General features: G+C 42.3%; 1 protein-coding gene across 2 annotated transcripts in view; it reads left to right on the forward strand.

The window, feature by feature from the left end:
* Window positions 1-11,106, forward strand: part of TMTC4 (transmembrane O-mannosyltransferase targeting cadherins 4) — a 55,606-nt gene extending 44,500 nt beyond the window's left edge. For both annotated transcript variants that reach the window (XM_081292022.1, XM_081292021.1), the window contains exons 15-18: window positions 3,232-3,346; window positions 4,531-4,643; window positions 9,717-9,786; window positions 10,949-11,106. In XM_081292022.1, the coding sequence (XP_081148148.1) occupies window positions 3,232-3,346; window positions 4,531-4,643; window positions 9,717-9,786; window positions 10,949-11,097 (447 nt within the window). In that variant the 3' untranslated portion in view covers window positions 11,098-11,106. The remainder of the gene's footprint in view (window positions 1-3,231; window positions 3,347-4,530; window positions 4,644-9,716; window positions 9,787-10,948) is intronic.
* Window positions 11,107-15,451: the final 4,345 nt, after the last annotated feature.

Below are 15,451 nucleotides of genomic sequence, written 5' to 3' on the forward strand. Positions count from 1 at the left end.
GTCTTAACATGTTTGTTTCTGGCCAGGATGGCCATGATTCTGTGAGATATGTGGATGCAGTTTTTATGAATGGAGGGAAACAAGATGGCGGGAATGGTAAAGACCAACCTTGCTATTCTACATAATTTACTTTAAGTGAGTTAATAATGTTTATGTTATAAATTTTTAAGTGAAAATAGCTTACTTTTTTTTTTGTTCAAAAAGTGTTTTAGTTAGGAGGTGCCGTAGGAGGATACCATCTCCGTGCTTACTCTAGTTAGGAAAAGAGAAGTTCTTTTTCCCTGAGCACAGTCAGAAGGATGGCAATAATGGGACTGACCCAACAGAACAGCCAGGGGTTGGCTAGGAAAGATGGATAGCACAATATTCCCACTGTCCCTCATCAGCTTTCTGTGGAGCTACTGGGCATATGTTTTGTTTTGTTTTGTTTTTCAACATTTCAAAATTCTGTGCTTTATGATCTAGTTACACATTTTGATGCTAAAACAGCTGAAACTGGAAGACTGGAAAAGAACCAAAAGTGTTATAGTGATTAACTGTTGTGGGCGGGGGTGATCAGTAAGATGTTATAATGATGTGAAAGGAAACCAGAAAACTCAATAGCATACAAGACAGGGTCAATCCTCACAGTTAACTAAGTGAGAACGGGGTGGGTACAGGAGGGAGCACGTGGGGTGCCTGAATATATACACGTTACCTCTCCTTCCTGTGCTGCTAGACTAGTGCTTGAGCACCACATTGGACTCATTGTCCCTCTGAGTTCTCTTGTTCCTTTTCCCCTCCACTGAGAGTAGCTCTTCTTTAAGTCCCTGCTTATAAGGTGAGGGCATCAGCCTGTACCCTCTAATGTGCCCTGTGTGTCTGCCGCATCCTGTGGCTTTACAGTTCTGCACCACAGCCTTGCTCTTTCCCGGTAGCTAGCTGCCTGTCCCTGTAATTCCTTAGGCTTTGGAAATAGAGAATATATGCTAAATGAGCCTGCTGTAAGTTATATCCAAAGAAAGGATCACAGATATGAAATGCCTGCTTTAACAGTACACCTTAGTCCTGGGATCCATTACTTATTCACCTGGAAGATCACCATAGCACGGAACAGATTGAGACCTTGATATTGTTTACTAATTAGGCTGCCCTGAAATGCTTCCCCCCCAGTCCTCTGCCCCCCACCCCCTGTTCCTGCTCATTTAAGGCTTTTGCTCTCCATTGTGGTTTAATTACCCAGCTTTTGCCCACTTGACAGCTTAAAAGCATTAAGAGCTTAATCTTTAACAGCTCAACCAATCCATTTATATATTGGCAAATGAGAGGCACTTAATAACTTCAAGGTGTCTTCTTTAGAAGTCACATTTTTATAACATAAGAGAGAAATTTGTTTTGATTTTTGGACCCTGATAAGGGAATATAATGCAGTTCTCTTGTGGAATAGAAAATTAGGAAGAGCTGGGTTATTTGGAACATACTGCTGGTCCTAGAGAGTTAGGATCTAGTGGCCAGAGGTATTACTGGAGACAGTTCACTAGCAGAAGCTGATTGTATCACTCAGGATGCATTCAGAAAAAAACAGTGTGCAAATTATTGTAAATAGAAAAGAACTTAAAATGTGTAGCCATAGAATGGGTTGTATGGTGCCATACATGGTAGTGCATGCCAATTATCCCAGCAGCTCGGGAGGCTGAGATAGGAGGATTGCAAGTACAAAGCCAGCCTCAGCAACTTTGCAAGAACCGGTCTCTAAAGAAAATATATATGTGCATTGAATGGATGTTATATTGGTTGTCTCAGATGTGTTAAAATGTTGCCATGGGTTTTGTCCAAGTGAATCAGATACATATCACATGCTGGATAGAATTGCCTTAAAATCACTAGGATAGCCTATAAAGAGAGAGAATATAATGTTAATATAATTAAGTATCCCAAATTAGTTTAATTTTTTAAACTTTTTATATCATCCATTTTAAAGAGTAAAATATTATAACCTGCTTGTCTAAGTCTCATGGGAAATTAATTGTGACATCTTTAGTAAATGGATATTCGTATGTGTTTCTAGAATTCATTAAACCCATCTTTTTCTGGTATAAATACCATCTATTTGCTGTGTGGGTCATAAGTCTAATCAAACATTTCTGTTGTCTAATGGAAAGATACATTCAGCCAGGTGTAGTGGTGCACACCTGTAATCCTAGTGGCTGGGGAAGCTGAGGCAGAAGATTGCAAATTTGAGGCCAGCCTACGCAACTTAATGAGACCCTCCCTCAAAGTAAAAAATTAAAAGGGCTGGGGGTGTAGCTAAGTGGTTAAGCACCCCTAGGTTCAGTCCCCAGTACCAAAAAACAAAAAGTATACACTTGACAATAAGGAAGGAAATCGCCTTGAACTTTGATAATTGTTATCATTTGTTCCTTTTGCAGAGTTAAAAGGATCAAGCACATTCAGATGAAATGTGCCTCTGAACTGAGTTCAAGAGGGCCAGAGGGTCACCAGCTGAAGAATACATCTCTTTCTCCCTCTGTGGCTTCTATTACCTATGCAAATTGAGAGCCAGCCATTTTTTATTGTTACCAATGTTAAACAAAGTTTCCTTTCAAGAGAAAGCAACAGATAATTCTGTCCTTCTTAAACCAAGCAAACAAGCTCTGAATTGCCAAGAAAAAGGTTTTACATGACCGTAGGAGTTCACAAAGTGTGTCTGGCATAGTCATCCTTTTATGTTAGGGTCAAGTATGGATAAGAAGGAGCTCAAAGGCCATTCTTCATAAGGCAGTTTGGACACAGAGCTATTCATCACATAAAATATTTGTTTACTATTCTAAATAAAACTTTATCAAAGATGGACTGTATGGGGTCTTTCTAGATAAAGAATAATAAGCAGTATTGAAATGTTAGTAGCCAGAAATATGATTTGATACCTGACATAACAAATATTAGATTATGTAGTTAAGATGCCCAAGCTCTGGACCTAGACCAGATCTTCATTTCTAGATGTCTGACTTTGGTTATTAATTTCCCATACCTTAGTTGCTTCATCTGCAAAATAGGGATGCTAATAATATCTATTTCATTGAAAAGTAAATGGGTTAATATGAAAAAGTCAGAAATCCCATATATAAAGATTAGGTTGGTTTTTGTTAGTTTTTATGAGGTTTTATTTTGTTATTGATATCTTAGAGAAAAGGCAGAAATTTTAGAATAATGATTTTTTTTTTCTTTTTTTTGTCCTTGCATCCTTTTCAGTATGCAGATCTAAATCGCCACGTAGACGCATTGAACGCGTGGAGAAATGCCACCATGCTGAAGCCAGAACACAGCCTGGCTTGGAACAACATGATCATCCTCCTTGACAATACAGGTGCAGAAGGGAAAATTCAATGGATCAGAGGCAATTGTCCCATCCCACAGTACTGCTGAATAATTGAGAAGCAGAGATGAGTGTGCCCTCCTTCACCCCAAGTTAAAAAATAATATGGATGTAAATATTTTACGTTACAAAAATGTCTATTCTTCTAGAAAATGGAGCTTCCTTTGATATATTGAAATACAAATGTTGGGGAATGGTGTTGAGTCATTGGGGAAGGTGTGTGATTCCATCTCATTTATTCTGAAGCCTGTCATCCAGCTACATTAGCACCCAGGTGTTAGAGGCACCCAGATATGAGCAAGAAGAGGTTTCTGGGCTCCTGGGATGGAAGGGCCGGTCTATGTTCACTAGCTCACTGACTGCATACAGAAAACACCCTCCAGTCTATACCAAGAGCCTTGGATTATTTATCTATCTATCTATCTATTTATTTATTTATTTATGGTACTGAGAACTGAACCCAGGGGTGCTTTAGCACTGAGCTACGTTCCCAGATCTTTTTATTTTGAGCCACGATCTTGATGAGTTGCTGAAGCCAGACTCAAACTTTTGATCCTCCTGCCTCAGCCTCCCGAAATTACAGGCATACGTCACTTCCCCCAAATCTTGGATCTTATTTGAGATATGTTCGTGACTTGATCTGGTTTTTATCCCTTAGCAGACTGGGTTCAGCCAATTTGGAGTTAGTTCGCTACCCTTGCTTTAGAAAGCCAACCATTCTTTAAGAAACCACGGTGCTACTTGGCAGGATTTAAAGCTGGCAGGCCATCGAAATGGTGCAGGGAAGGGACTGGTTTCTAAGGAAAATGCCAAGCACACACACTTCCACTTGCAAAGTGTTCCCCAATTAAGGTGTCACTGTGATACGCTTATTTTGCAGATGTGTTTTCTCCCGTTTGGGTATAACTGGTGTCTGGGGGAAGATTAAAACTAGGTTTTGTATGGTTTACAGAAATTAATCAAAAGCCGTTTGCAGGATGTGTCAGAACTCTGCTCTGAGTTGCAGAGGCTCTGCCATTCGGGAGGCTGCCTATGTTTTACACATGCTACGTAGATTTCCCCAGTAGTTTATTCATAATTGTGTATGATGTGTGTAAGCCCTGTTAATTATAGAGAGAGACAAAACACAAGTACAATATTAACATGCTTTTTACTTTTCCATTTTTTCCTCCCAGGTAATTTAGCGCAGGCTGAAGCAGTTGGAAGAGAGGCACTGGAATTAATACCTAATGATCATTCTCTTATGTTCTCCTTGGCAAACGTGCTGGGGAAATCCCAGAAATACAAGGTGTGTAAACCACAGGCTGTGATTTCTTGTAATGAATGCCAGCAGCTGACAGAAGCCATCAGTGTTACTTCTGCCCAGTTACATTCGGAATCAGGCCAGAGCCATGGCAGCCGTGCACCAGGGTGAGCTGGTCAGTTTGTTTCCTGGAAAAGTTGCCCAAAAGATGGATGTGCAGGGTCAGACCCTGTGTCCTTTCTCATCAGAACTCAGTCATTGTTCACACATGGGGAGGGGAAGAGAAGAGAGACCAGGGCAGGGGCAGTGACCAGGAAGAGTTGCTGACGCTGGTCCCTTGAACTGCCTGGCTGGGGTGAGGACCATTCAGCATAGCGACTGCTCCTTCCAGGACACGTCCCAGCCTCCACCCTCTCACAGAAGGGTTGGACGCTGTCCCTTGCAGTGGAGCCAAAGCTGAGTTTTATTTCTGGGAGCTGTTTTCTCCACAAAAGAAGGACCAGCCCATGAGGAAACACAACTGCGTCTGCAGTTCTCCCTCCTCTGAGTTACGGGTTGTCAGCAAGGCCGGACGTTGCTCACCAACAGAAAGCACAAGATGGTAAATCTGTTCCACTTGGTGTCCCAGGATGTGTGAGAAATAGGCTGAGCCTAGCTCCCCGTATATTAAGATTCTTAATACCAATGATCTCAAACCCTAGTTTTGTATATCAGAATGACTCAGGAAGCTCATTAAAACAGAGTCCTTCTCATGAGGATGGGGTCAGGTCAGGGAATGTCTTTTTTTTTTTTACATTTCTGGGGATGGAATTCAGGGTCTCACCCATGCTGGGCAAGCGCTTTACCACTGAGCTGCACCCCCAGCCTGGAATGGGTTTCCAACATGCATCCTCAGTGCCTGACACACATGGTCCTTTTGAGGGACAAATATTTCAGAATCAGGGCCTATATGTTATTTTGATCACTCTGAGGCTACAGATAAAACCTAAAGCCTAATGGTAGTGATTAATTAATATTTGTTCAGTGTTATTTACTTCTCCTTTTCTGTTCATTAAATGCCATTACTGGTAGAATTCTCATAGAGTTAAGATTCTTCATGGGTTTATTTTTAAGTGTCAGGGAAATTAGTAGCTTCAGGATACATTGTTAATATTTCTAGATTTTGCTCCAAAGATGGCTTTTTGAGAGACTTAGTTTCATTTTTTAAGGAGCCACTTGAGGGGCATGGGAGGGTTATAGGTGTCCTTCCTAATGACCTTTGACCTTTTCAGCCATTGTCTGCCTAGGATGGTCAGGAGTCTTGGCTCTCCATTAACCCAGCTACAGAAATTCTTCAACATGCAGCTTATATGACGTTTTTTACTTCATTTTTTTTCCCATTTTTTTTATTGGTGTATTATAACTGTACAAACTGATGGGATGTGTACATGGCATTTTGGTGTATTCGTATATGCATATAATACACAAGGTAATTTGGCCAGTAGTACTCCCCAGCACTTTTCCTCTCCCTCTCAACGTCCCTTAGATGATCACTGTATTGGTGTTTCTATCATCCTGCAGTCTATCCATTAGAATTTCTATTGAGGGGACAGAACCCAGGATTCATTAGGCTTCCAAGTCACTTTTTTCCTTTTTTCCCAGATAATATAGAAAATATTCCATAAAGCAGAGTGGGAATTTCCCGTTTCCCTGCACATTTTTCATCCTCATTGTTAAGGCTAAGGTGCTGAGCCTAAGATAAGGAAACAGAAGATGAAATCAGGAGCTCAAGTTGAGTTCTCAGGACAGGGGAGGGGTGGAGGACTCCTCCAGCCAGGTGTCACCCATGAGCCTCATTTAATATGGTTTTATATTAGGATTTGGAATTTTAAACAACTTTTTTTTTCTTATAATGCAAAAAAAAAAAAAATGATACCTGTTGCTGTTGGTGTGCTGCGTGCCTGGTGCTGCTTGTCTGGGGGTGTTCCTTGCTCTGGATGCTGTGGAGAAGGATGTGGTGGTGATGGGCTGCTTGGGCACAGTCTGACTGGGTCTCTCTCTGCACAGCCTGCTTTTCACCTGAGCACATTGCTTACTGGCTCCATCTCTAGGGAGGCTACCTGAGTGCAGAGCTGAGTCTCCAGTCCTGATTTCCTGTCTCTTGCTGATCTGTGTGCTGATGGGTGATCTTAATAGCCCAGTTCGTAGTCATGAAGTGACTGAATGCATCTCTTGTTGGACTCTGAAACTTCGTACAGGCTTCCACAGCCTGTTCTGGGGCTTTGACATGCACAGCAAGCATTCTCACGCTGAGTGGTCTAGGGATCCTCTCCCAGCAGCCCTTTTTATCTATTAGGAGTTACTGCACGGCCCCGGCCTCAGTTTATTCATGTGTAAAATGGAAATACTGATCTGCAGAATCTCTGATGAGGGGATATGAAAAAATGTACAAGAACAAAATTGAGAAATTGCTCTATCAAAATGTAATCTGCTCTTAAAATATGCGCGCGTGTGTGTGTGTGTGTGTGTGTATCATACTGTAAGTATAAGGTAAGAAAAATAACATAATTTTACCCAGTCCCAGCTACATACTTTGCCTGGCCACAGCTCTGAGCCTGAGGGTCACCTGGTCTTAGCTTTGGGAGAGACTGGCAGATGCTAGAGGGTGACCCGCAAACCTCTGCCGTGTGCAGCCCCTAGTGGATCCACAGGAAGGAAGGAGAACTGAACAGGGAATGTTGCTGTATGGTTCATGGTCTCGGCTCCCGTTGACCACCTGCCTTCCCTCCTTCAAGTGGATCACAGTGGCCCTGAGCCACACCTTCCAAGGGCACAGAGAGGGCTGTGGTCTCTGAGGCAGTGATGCTTCTTCTTCTCCAACAGCTGTGGGGGCTGAAGGAGCTGCCCAGTGAAAGTCCACACTTGTTCCACCGCAAGATGCAATTTCCAAGGCCTTTCTCAGTGTATCCAATGCTCTTCAGAAAATTTCATAGCATTTCTGGGGCTTTGAATTCCTGCAGAATCTGTGTTCATGAGAGGCCCCTCCTCCAGGCCCAGCTGCAGATGGAGAGCTGCTGAAGGGTGCTCTGGAGCCCCACCTTGTCCTGAGAGGGCGTGTCTGGCCCACACTCCCCTTCCCTAGACCCATCTTCCTCAGATGCCCCTTTTGCCCATGTGCCACGGTGTTCCCATCTCCAGGCTCAAGAAACGTGGACTCACATTTCCTCCCCTGTCGAGACCTGATCCACTGCTGTCGGTTCTTCCTCAGACCCATTCTTTCCTTCTCAGCTTCCTGCTCCCTCTGCAGAGTTCAGATCCTGCCTTGCCAGGAATAGCAGAGCCTAAGGAGGGGTGGGCCGAAAGCCCCTCCCCACCACCAGCGCTGCTGTCCTCCAGTCCCAGAGGTCTTCAGAGCCTCTTCTCACAGAGTATGTGACTGTCATCCCTTTAGGCATTTGAGCAGTTCCATAATGAATGAAGAAATAAATCTAGGACCCCCTAGAAAACTCCTAAACTGCATTTATCCCTAAAACCGTTCTCTCCAGTGAATCCTGCTTTATTTGCAGGCAGGGAAGCATAACTAAATAGATTTCAGTTGCCTGGCCTTATTTTCTAAAGTTTTAGACTTCAAATAGAAATATTTCAAAATCAGAGACAATATAGTTATAGTTATGTAGAAACCACTGCTAACTCCACAATCCATTTGATTGGTGCAGTGAGGTCTTGTTTTGGGTGTTCTTGTTGCAGCTTACTTGATATAGCAGGAAAATTGTAGGCTTTTTTTTTAAGAAGTGGAAATTGAACCCAGGGGTGTTCTACCTCTGAGCTACATCCCCACCCCTATTTATTTATTTATAGAAAGGGTCTTGCTAAGTTGCTGAGGCTGGCCCTGAACTTGCGGTCCTCCTACCTCAGCTTCCCAAGTTGCTGGAATTACAGGTATGCACCACCATTCCCGGCTCAAGAACCTCTTTGGAGGCATTTCAGCTACTGAAACTTGGATTATAGACACTGAAATAGAGTTGACCTCCTGTATTTTAGCCTGATGTCTTCATTCAGCCACTTCTGAATGATATTTCTAAAATGCAAAGTTTTCTCCACTCGCTCTGTCTAAAAAGCACTGGTTTCAGAGGTGTCTGCCTACATAACCAGTGTGTTTCTTAGGACAACCATGGGCTGTCACAGGGCAAAGGAGCTGCTGCTCTTGCAGGTTAGAAAATGCAGAGTCTGAGATAAGGAGAGCCCACCCAGAAAAATACACCTAGGATACAAGAAGCAAAAATAATCATCCCCACACCAGAAGCTTTAGTTGTTGAAGTTTAGTGTTTAGAGCCATTTGCAGCATGCTTGGCCCTCTTAGAAGAGGAATGAAGTGGGAGTGAATGGTGGCCCCTGACACGTGCCAGGGAGAATAGATAGGGCATCTTTATCTCTGCACTTGATGGTAGAAAGCTGCAGTCCAGTCTGCAGTGTTCAGCATGATCAGGTAGGAAAATACTTTGCCTGCTTTACAGTGACCACATTGGATGTGAGGATGATTTGGAGGAAATGCAAGTCTATGCAAGAATCGATTCATGTACATCAGGGCATTCGGTCACGGTCATACACGGTACTGTGACAGCTTCAATGACAGAGGGCTACTTCTTTCTCATTCTCTCTGCTTATTCTTTCCAGCTGAATGAGCTGCTTCTGGGTTGCCACGGGTGTTGTGGGTTCTTCAGGAAGTGAGACAGGTGCCGACTCCTATGGTGAGGGTCCTGGCAGGGAGTTCCTTGGTGCAGGCTGAAAGTGGCTGTCATGGGTGCTGCAGCCAGTGCTTGGCTTCACTCGGCCTTCTCTCATCTACCGCACCCTGATCCAAGCAGCTCGCTTCCAGTTGCAGAATTCCAGCCACTTCTGGGAGGCAGGTTGCGGAGCTCATGGGCACAGTCATGCCCTCTCAGTGCTGCCCTTGGCGCCTTGGCTTCCTTGCGAGGTCTTCAGAGCCTCTTCTCACAGAGCATGTTTCTGGAAGGACACAGTGATACAAAGGAAGGGTAACAGTTTGAAAACCACAGGCAGTAAAAACAGAATCACTTTAGCTTCATGTTACAATACCCTCTTTTGTGTGTGTTTCTTTTTTTTTTTTTTTTTTTTTAGGAATCTGAAGCTTTATTCCTCAAGGCAATTAAAGCAAATCCGAATGCTGCAAGTTACCATGGTAATTTGGGTAAGGAAACTTCAAATTGGATTGCATTGAAACTCTATATAATTAAAATGAAATGGGCATATTTCTATAAAGTCATTGTTAGGAGAATGGTTTTTTCCAAAGCTAGTCTGTATTGTCCTTCATAATCTGGTTTTAAAATTTGGTTTTATTATGACATTTCAAAGACAGCCTTATTTGCAAATTGTGATTGCATAACCAAGACAACCCCCAAAATTGCCCACCGAGTTTATTGCCTTCTTATGAGAACTCAGATCTTCCCTCTGTGTGAAGGAACCTACTATGTTAACCCGAGAGGTACTTCAGAAGCTTCTTAGGGAACACACCTTCTGTTCCCTTCTTCCAGAGTGGATCTTCCCCCTTCCAGCCCTGTTTCCTCTGCTTGTGTTCCCTTATGCTGTGGCCAAAATGTACTAATAGTTATTTATTCCCCAGAATTCCTTTCTTCCATTCTGACATCTCCAAAGTTGGAGTTTTCAGTGCCTACCGCACAGCTCAGAAAGCTCAGTCATGCAAAGGTGTTTTTCTGAAGCTACTTATCATAAAAGTCATGAAGCATCTTAGTTTTTCTTCCCACATTGGAAGTTTAGTTTATTTACATAATTGTAACAATCAGGTTTATCCTAAAAATTAGGTTTATTGTGACAATCATTATATGGTCAAATCTTGCTATTAGAACCCTTACTTCCAGCTAGGACACACAATCTTTTACTGCCAAAAGGTGTGGGAAAAATCATTACTTTAAATAAACAGTTGACTTCTCTTTCTTTATAAATAAAATAAAAGGCTGGACTTCTGTGTAGCCAGAATTCTAAATAGTGCTGGGAGCCCCACTCTATCTGGCCTGGGTCCTGGAAATTTTATGGCAACTTTAAGACACTTAATGCACTTTTCTTTTTACGTCTTTATGTAATGATGTTGCTGTAGGCAGATGTATCCCATCTAATGATAGGAAAAGCCCTACAGAAAACTGGCAGAGGTTAAGTGGACCATCCCCAGGGAGTATGATTACAATAGAATGTTCAGTACAAACAATATTTTTTTTAAGCAATGATTTTCAAAAACTGTTTGCAAATGCCCTGGAATAGTTCTTTGCACAAGTGGTTGGGAATCATGCAAGTTATTCAGAAGCGTTTCCAATGAAATTCATCTCCTGCTATTTCAGCTGTGCTTTATCATCGTTGGGGACATCTCAACTTGGCCAAGAAACACTATGAAATCTCCTTGCAGCTTGACCCCACGGCAGCAGGCACCAAGGAGAATTATGGCCTTTTGAGAAGAAAGCTGGAACAAATGCAGAGAAAGGATGTCTGACCTCTTGCATTCGTCTGTGTGTGTGTGTGTGTGTGTGTGTGTGTGTGTGTGTGAGAAGTCATATCATTAATATAATATGCTTGTTTAAACATTTGAAATTCTTGGACATGTTGTTTATTTTATTGTTATTTTTTTTCTATTAAAACAAAGACATGCAAAAAGATTACAGCACCAGCAATATACTCTTGAATGCTTGATAGGGTTTTTGCATCAAAATTGTATTTTTTCAGACAACTCCAATGTAATTCTAGACTCCCCAAAATGAAACCTTTTCTAAGTAAACAAAAAAACTGAAAAAATTATCTAGAGTAACTTTTCCCAATATTAAGTCTGCTTTTGGGCTATGAGCATTGTGTATGGACTAGCACTATGAAACCTCATTGTAACCAAGAAATGACGGACTCCTACAATTTATATGAACATCAAATGTGTCTGTATATTAGCATTTTTATTTAATGACCGTATATTAAAGAGTTTGGGGTTTGTTTTTTGTTTTTTGTCTTTTACCTCTTTTATTTTATAACAATGTATCATGAACTTTCTTTGTAAGGAAATATTTATTTGTATTTTTATGTATTGGACAGGGCAAATAATTGAAGGAAGAATGAAAAATTTTGACACCCAGTATATTTATATACTTTTTCCTCCATAGACAGAAATGGACTCCTGCAATATATTTCGTATTCTCCAGTATGTGCAGTTTCAGTACCTAAGAGATCATGTAATAGTCTCCATGAACTGTCACTATTGATAGGCAATTCCAGCCATGCTATAGATAAGAGCAGGCAGCCTACCATCCTGTTCCTGTTAATTCCAGTGTTGACAGGAATACATGTGTGTATACATAGGGTTTTATGTGTTTCAGCGTAAAGCAGTTATCCATTTTGTGTAATAGAACTGCAGTCCTTATTCTGTCCAGAAAAAGCAAAAGGAGTCATATTTGGGGACTTTAAGATTTGGGGGATTTTTTCCAATTTTTATTTGATCAGAATAATCATGTTCAGTTGTTTGTTTGCTGTCAACCTAATGGTTCATTCAGTCTTTGTTATTTCTTATGCAGTAAAACTATTACATACACTGGCATTAAAATGTCATATTGCCTTCTTGATAGATGGTTTTCACGTTTGTGGATTTTGTGTCCTCCTTTCCCTTACAATGGAATCAAAGTGACCAATTTATCTCTTCTATTTGATTTTAGGGCCCATTTTATACAATTGCATTATAAAGTTATTCAGGTTCAGAGAATGGGTGGCATAGAACCACAACGAGGTGAATTTGATTTTCTGCACTCACTTTTTTGAGGACAGATCTGTGTAATTATAACTTATGGTTGTTGAGATACATCAGAAAAGTGCTGTTTTGACGTTTCTTAAATGGACCCCAAACAATAATTCACAGATCTCCTAGGAGCAGGGGCTGCCTTATTATTTATGTTCCTATAGTGCTTAGCTTGGCAGAGGATAGATTTGGTATATACTGTGTGGGGTGGGGTTTAAAGCAAATCTCTCCCCTTTTGGGGTGGGGTACTTATCCTTCAAGAATAAAGAAAAAGTATTTCTTATAAAAACCCCTGCAGCACCTTTTTTCCCCTGACACTAAAACTAGTGTCAAATTGAGACGTGCAAACCTGGACCCTGCCTCCAGATGAACCGTGAGCTCTCCCCGCTTGGTCTCTCTGGTTCCCACTGCATCCATTTTCTATCCAGAGAAAACAGTCATTTATTTGATTGACATTCCAGGAAGCCTTTTATCTGTAGAGTTTGGAAGTGTACCATGACGGCTCTCTTTCCTTCTCTTCCCATCTTAAGCAGCCACTGCCTTTGGATCTTGGGTTTCCTTCCTAGCAAGACTGAAGTGGAAGGCTACCTCCCAGTTCTCCTCTTTGTTTTTTTTTTTGGGGGGGGTGGGGTTCTGGGGATTGAATTCAGGGACACTCAACCACTGAGCCACATCCCCAGCCCTGTTTTTCCATTTTATTTAGAGACAGGATCTCACTGAGTTGCTTAATGCCTTGCTTTTGCTGAGGCTGGCTTTGAACTCCCGGTCCTCCTGCCTCAGCCTCCCGAGCCTCTGGGATTTCAGGCGTGCACCACTGCACCTGGCTCCAGTTCTCTTCTGATTTTTTATGACAATGGGGGGAGTGAGTGACAGCATCAAACCAAATATGGGGAAATTAGTTGTCACCCTTCCCCTCCTTAGTAGCAGGTATCATCCAGTCTGGAAGGTAGTTTAGGTCTTCACTCGTTCAAATTTGTTTTGGTGCATACGGAAGCTTAAATTCTTTCACATTCATCCTGTTACAAAGAGCCGACCATGCCTTGACAGGGGTTCTGAGTCTGTGACATTTCATGAACATGTTCTTTGTATTTCATTTCAAATTACTGACTTAAAATACACAGAACAGGCCCCACCTCAGAGCAATGGAAGTCACAGTCACAAAACCCAGACTTGGGCCTTGGCTGTCCGTCACGGGCAGTTCACTTCTCATTGCTCAAGCTCAATTTCTCATCTGCCAAGTGGAGATAGTAAGATCTCCCTCAATAAGCTGGGAACCTCTTGGCCCTTTATAAATAGTAGTCTGGATTTTTGAAAGAGTATCTGTGTTTGGAGCAAATAGATCTGCCCTTCAATACATTTATTCCCTCATTCATGCATTAAATAGTAGGTGCCTACTATGTGCCAGAGACTTCTTGGACCCTGTGGATACAAAGGTGAATGGAAGGGCTGGGGATGTGGCTCAAGCGGTAGCGCACTCGCCTAGCATGTGTGCGGCCCGGGTTCGATCCTCAGCACCACATACAAACTAAGATGTTGTGTCTGCCGAGAACTAAAAAATAAATATTAAAAATTCTCTCTCTCTCCTCTCTCACTCTCTGAAAAAAAAAAAAAGGTGAATGGAAATGGATATGATCTACAGAGCTACCCAAGATAAGAGAATGGGGTGGATGCTGATAAAGAATTATTATGTAGTCCTATAAATAATACCTGAAGAGAAAGGCCTGATCTAACCTGCAGTCAGGAAAGGGTTTCATTGGATGGTGATTTCTGAACTGAGATTTGATAGAGGAAGAAAGTCACTCTAGGCCAGCTGTTCTCAATCAGGAGATTTTGCCCTCCAGGGGACATTTGGCAATGCCTGGAGATATCTTTGTTAAAACTGATCCGGTGGGGGAGGCATACTATACCTCCCAGCGCTTACCAGGCAACTCCTCTTCAACAAAGAATTATATACCCCCAAAACATCAGCACGGCCAAGGTTAGGAAACCTAACTATGCAGAAGAAACAGCATGCACAAAGACCCCTGGTGAGAAAGTGGGTACAAAATCCAAGCTGGAGGGAGAGGGGCATAGGATAGAGTGACAAGAGCCAGTTTGTGCCAGAGTCCCCAGACCAGAGAATCTTCATCTTAAAGCATGGAAGGATTCAAAGCAGGAAGAGACACAGTTCAATTTATGTTGTGACAAGATCACTTTGGCTGCTGATGGGGAAGAAATTAGAGGCAAAGAGATGTGAACAGAGTGACAGACTATTCCAGGTGTGCAGTGTCCGGATGAAGGTGGCTTGGTGCAGCAAGGTGGCAGTGAGTTGGAGAAATGGACTGATGAGAGAAATGTCTAGAAATCAATTGATGATAGGTAGGCTGGGAGGAAATGAGAGGTGCCAGCGTCAGCTCAGTGCAGATTGAGAGAAGCCTTTGAGGAGTTGCCTATGAACCGGAGAGAGGAGGGTCTAGGAAAGAAAGGAAGGAATGGGATCCAAAATTGGGGGGAGATCAGCCCTACAAAAGGGGGACAAAGTTACTGCTGTATGTTAACAAGGTCCCATGGGAGTAGAAGTGGACTCCTGGTCATTCATTCAGTTGGCCAAGCCCCACTTGGAGCATTCAGCAGTCATGCTACAAGATGTCAATCTTTCTGAGACTGTTTCTTCAAATTAAAAACAAAAATGCAGGTCATAGTGCTTATCTTGCAAGGTTGATGTAAAGACAATATAATAGGGGCTGGGGATGTGGTTCAAGCGGTAGCGTGCTCACCTGGCATGCGTGCGTTCCGGGTTCGATCCTCAGCACCACATACCAACAAAGATGTTGTGTCTGCTGAAAAACTAAAAAATAAATATTAAAAAAATTCTCTCTCTCTCTCTCTCTCTCTCTCTCAAAAAAAAAGACAATATAATAACTGCATGTCTACAGTTGCACTAACAATAAGGAAGCCACTGGACACAAGTCCAGCTATCCGGTACATGTAATGTGGCCAGTCCAAAGTGGGATGTGCTATACACATAATATACGTGCTGGAGTTTGAACACTTGGCATAACAAAACATAACCTAGCTGGGGCTGGGGCTCAGCGGT

This window comes from Spermophilus citellus (genome assembly GCF_964194105.1).
Source record: "Spermophilus citellus genome assembly, chromosome: 1".
Taxonomy (NCBI): domain Eukaryota; kingdom Metazoa; phylum Chordata; class Mammalia; order Rodentia; family Sciuridae; genus Spermophilus; species Spermophilus citellus.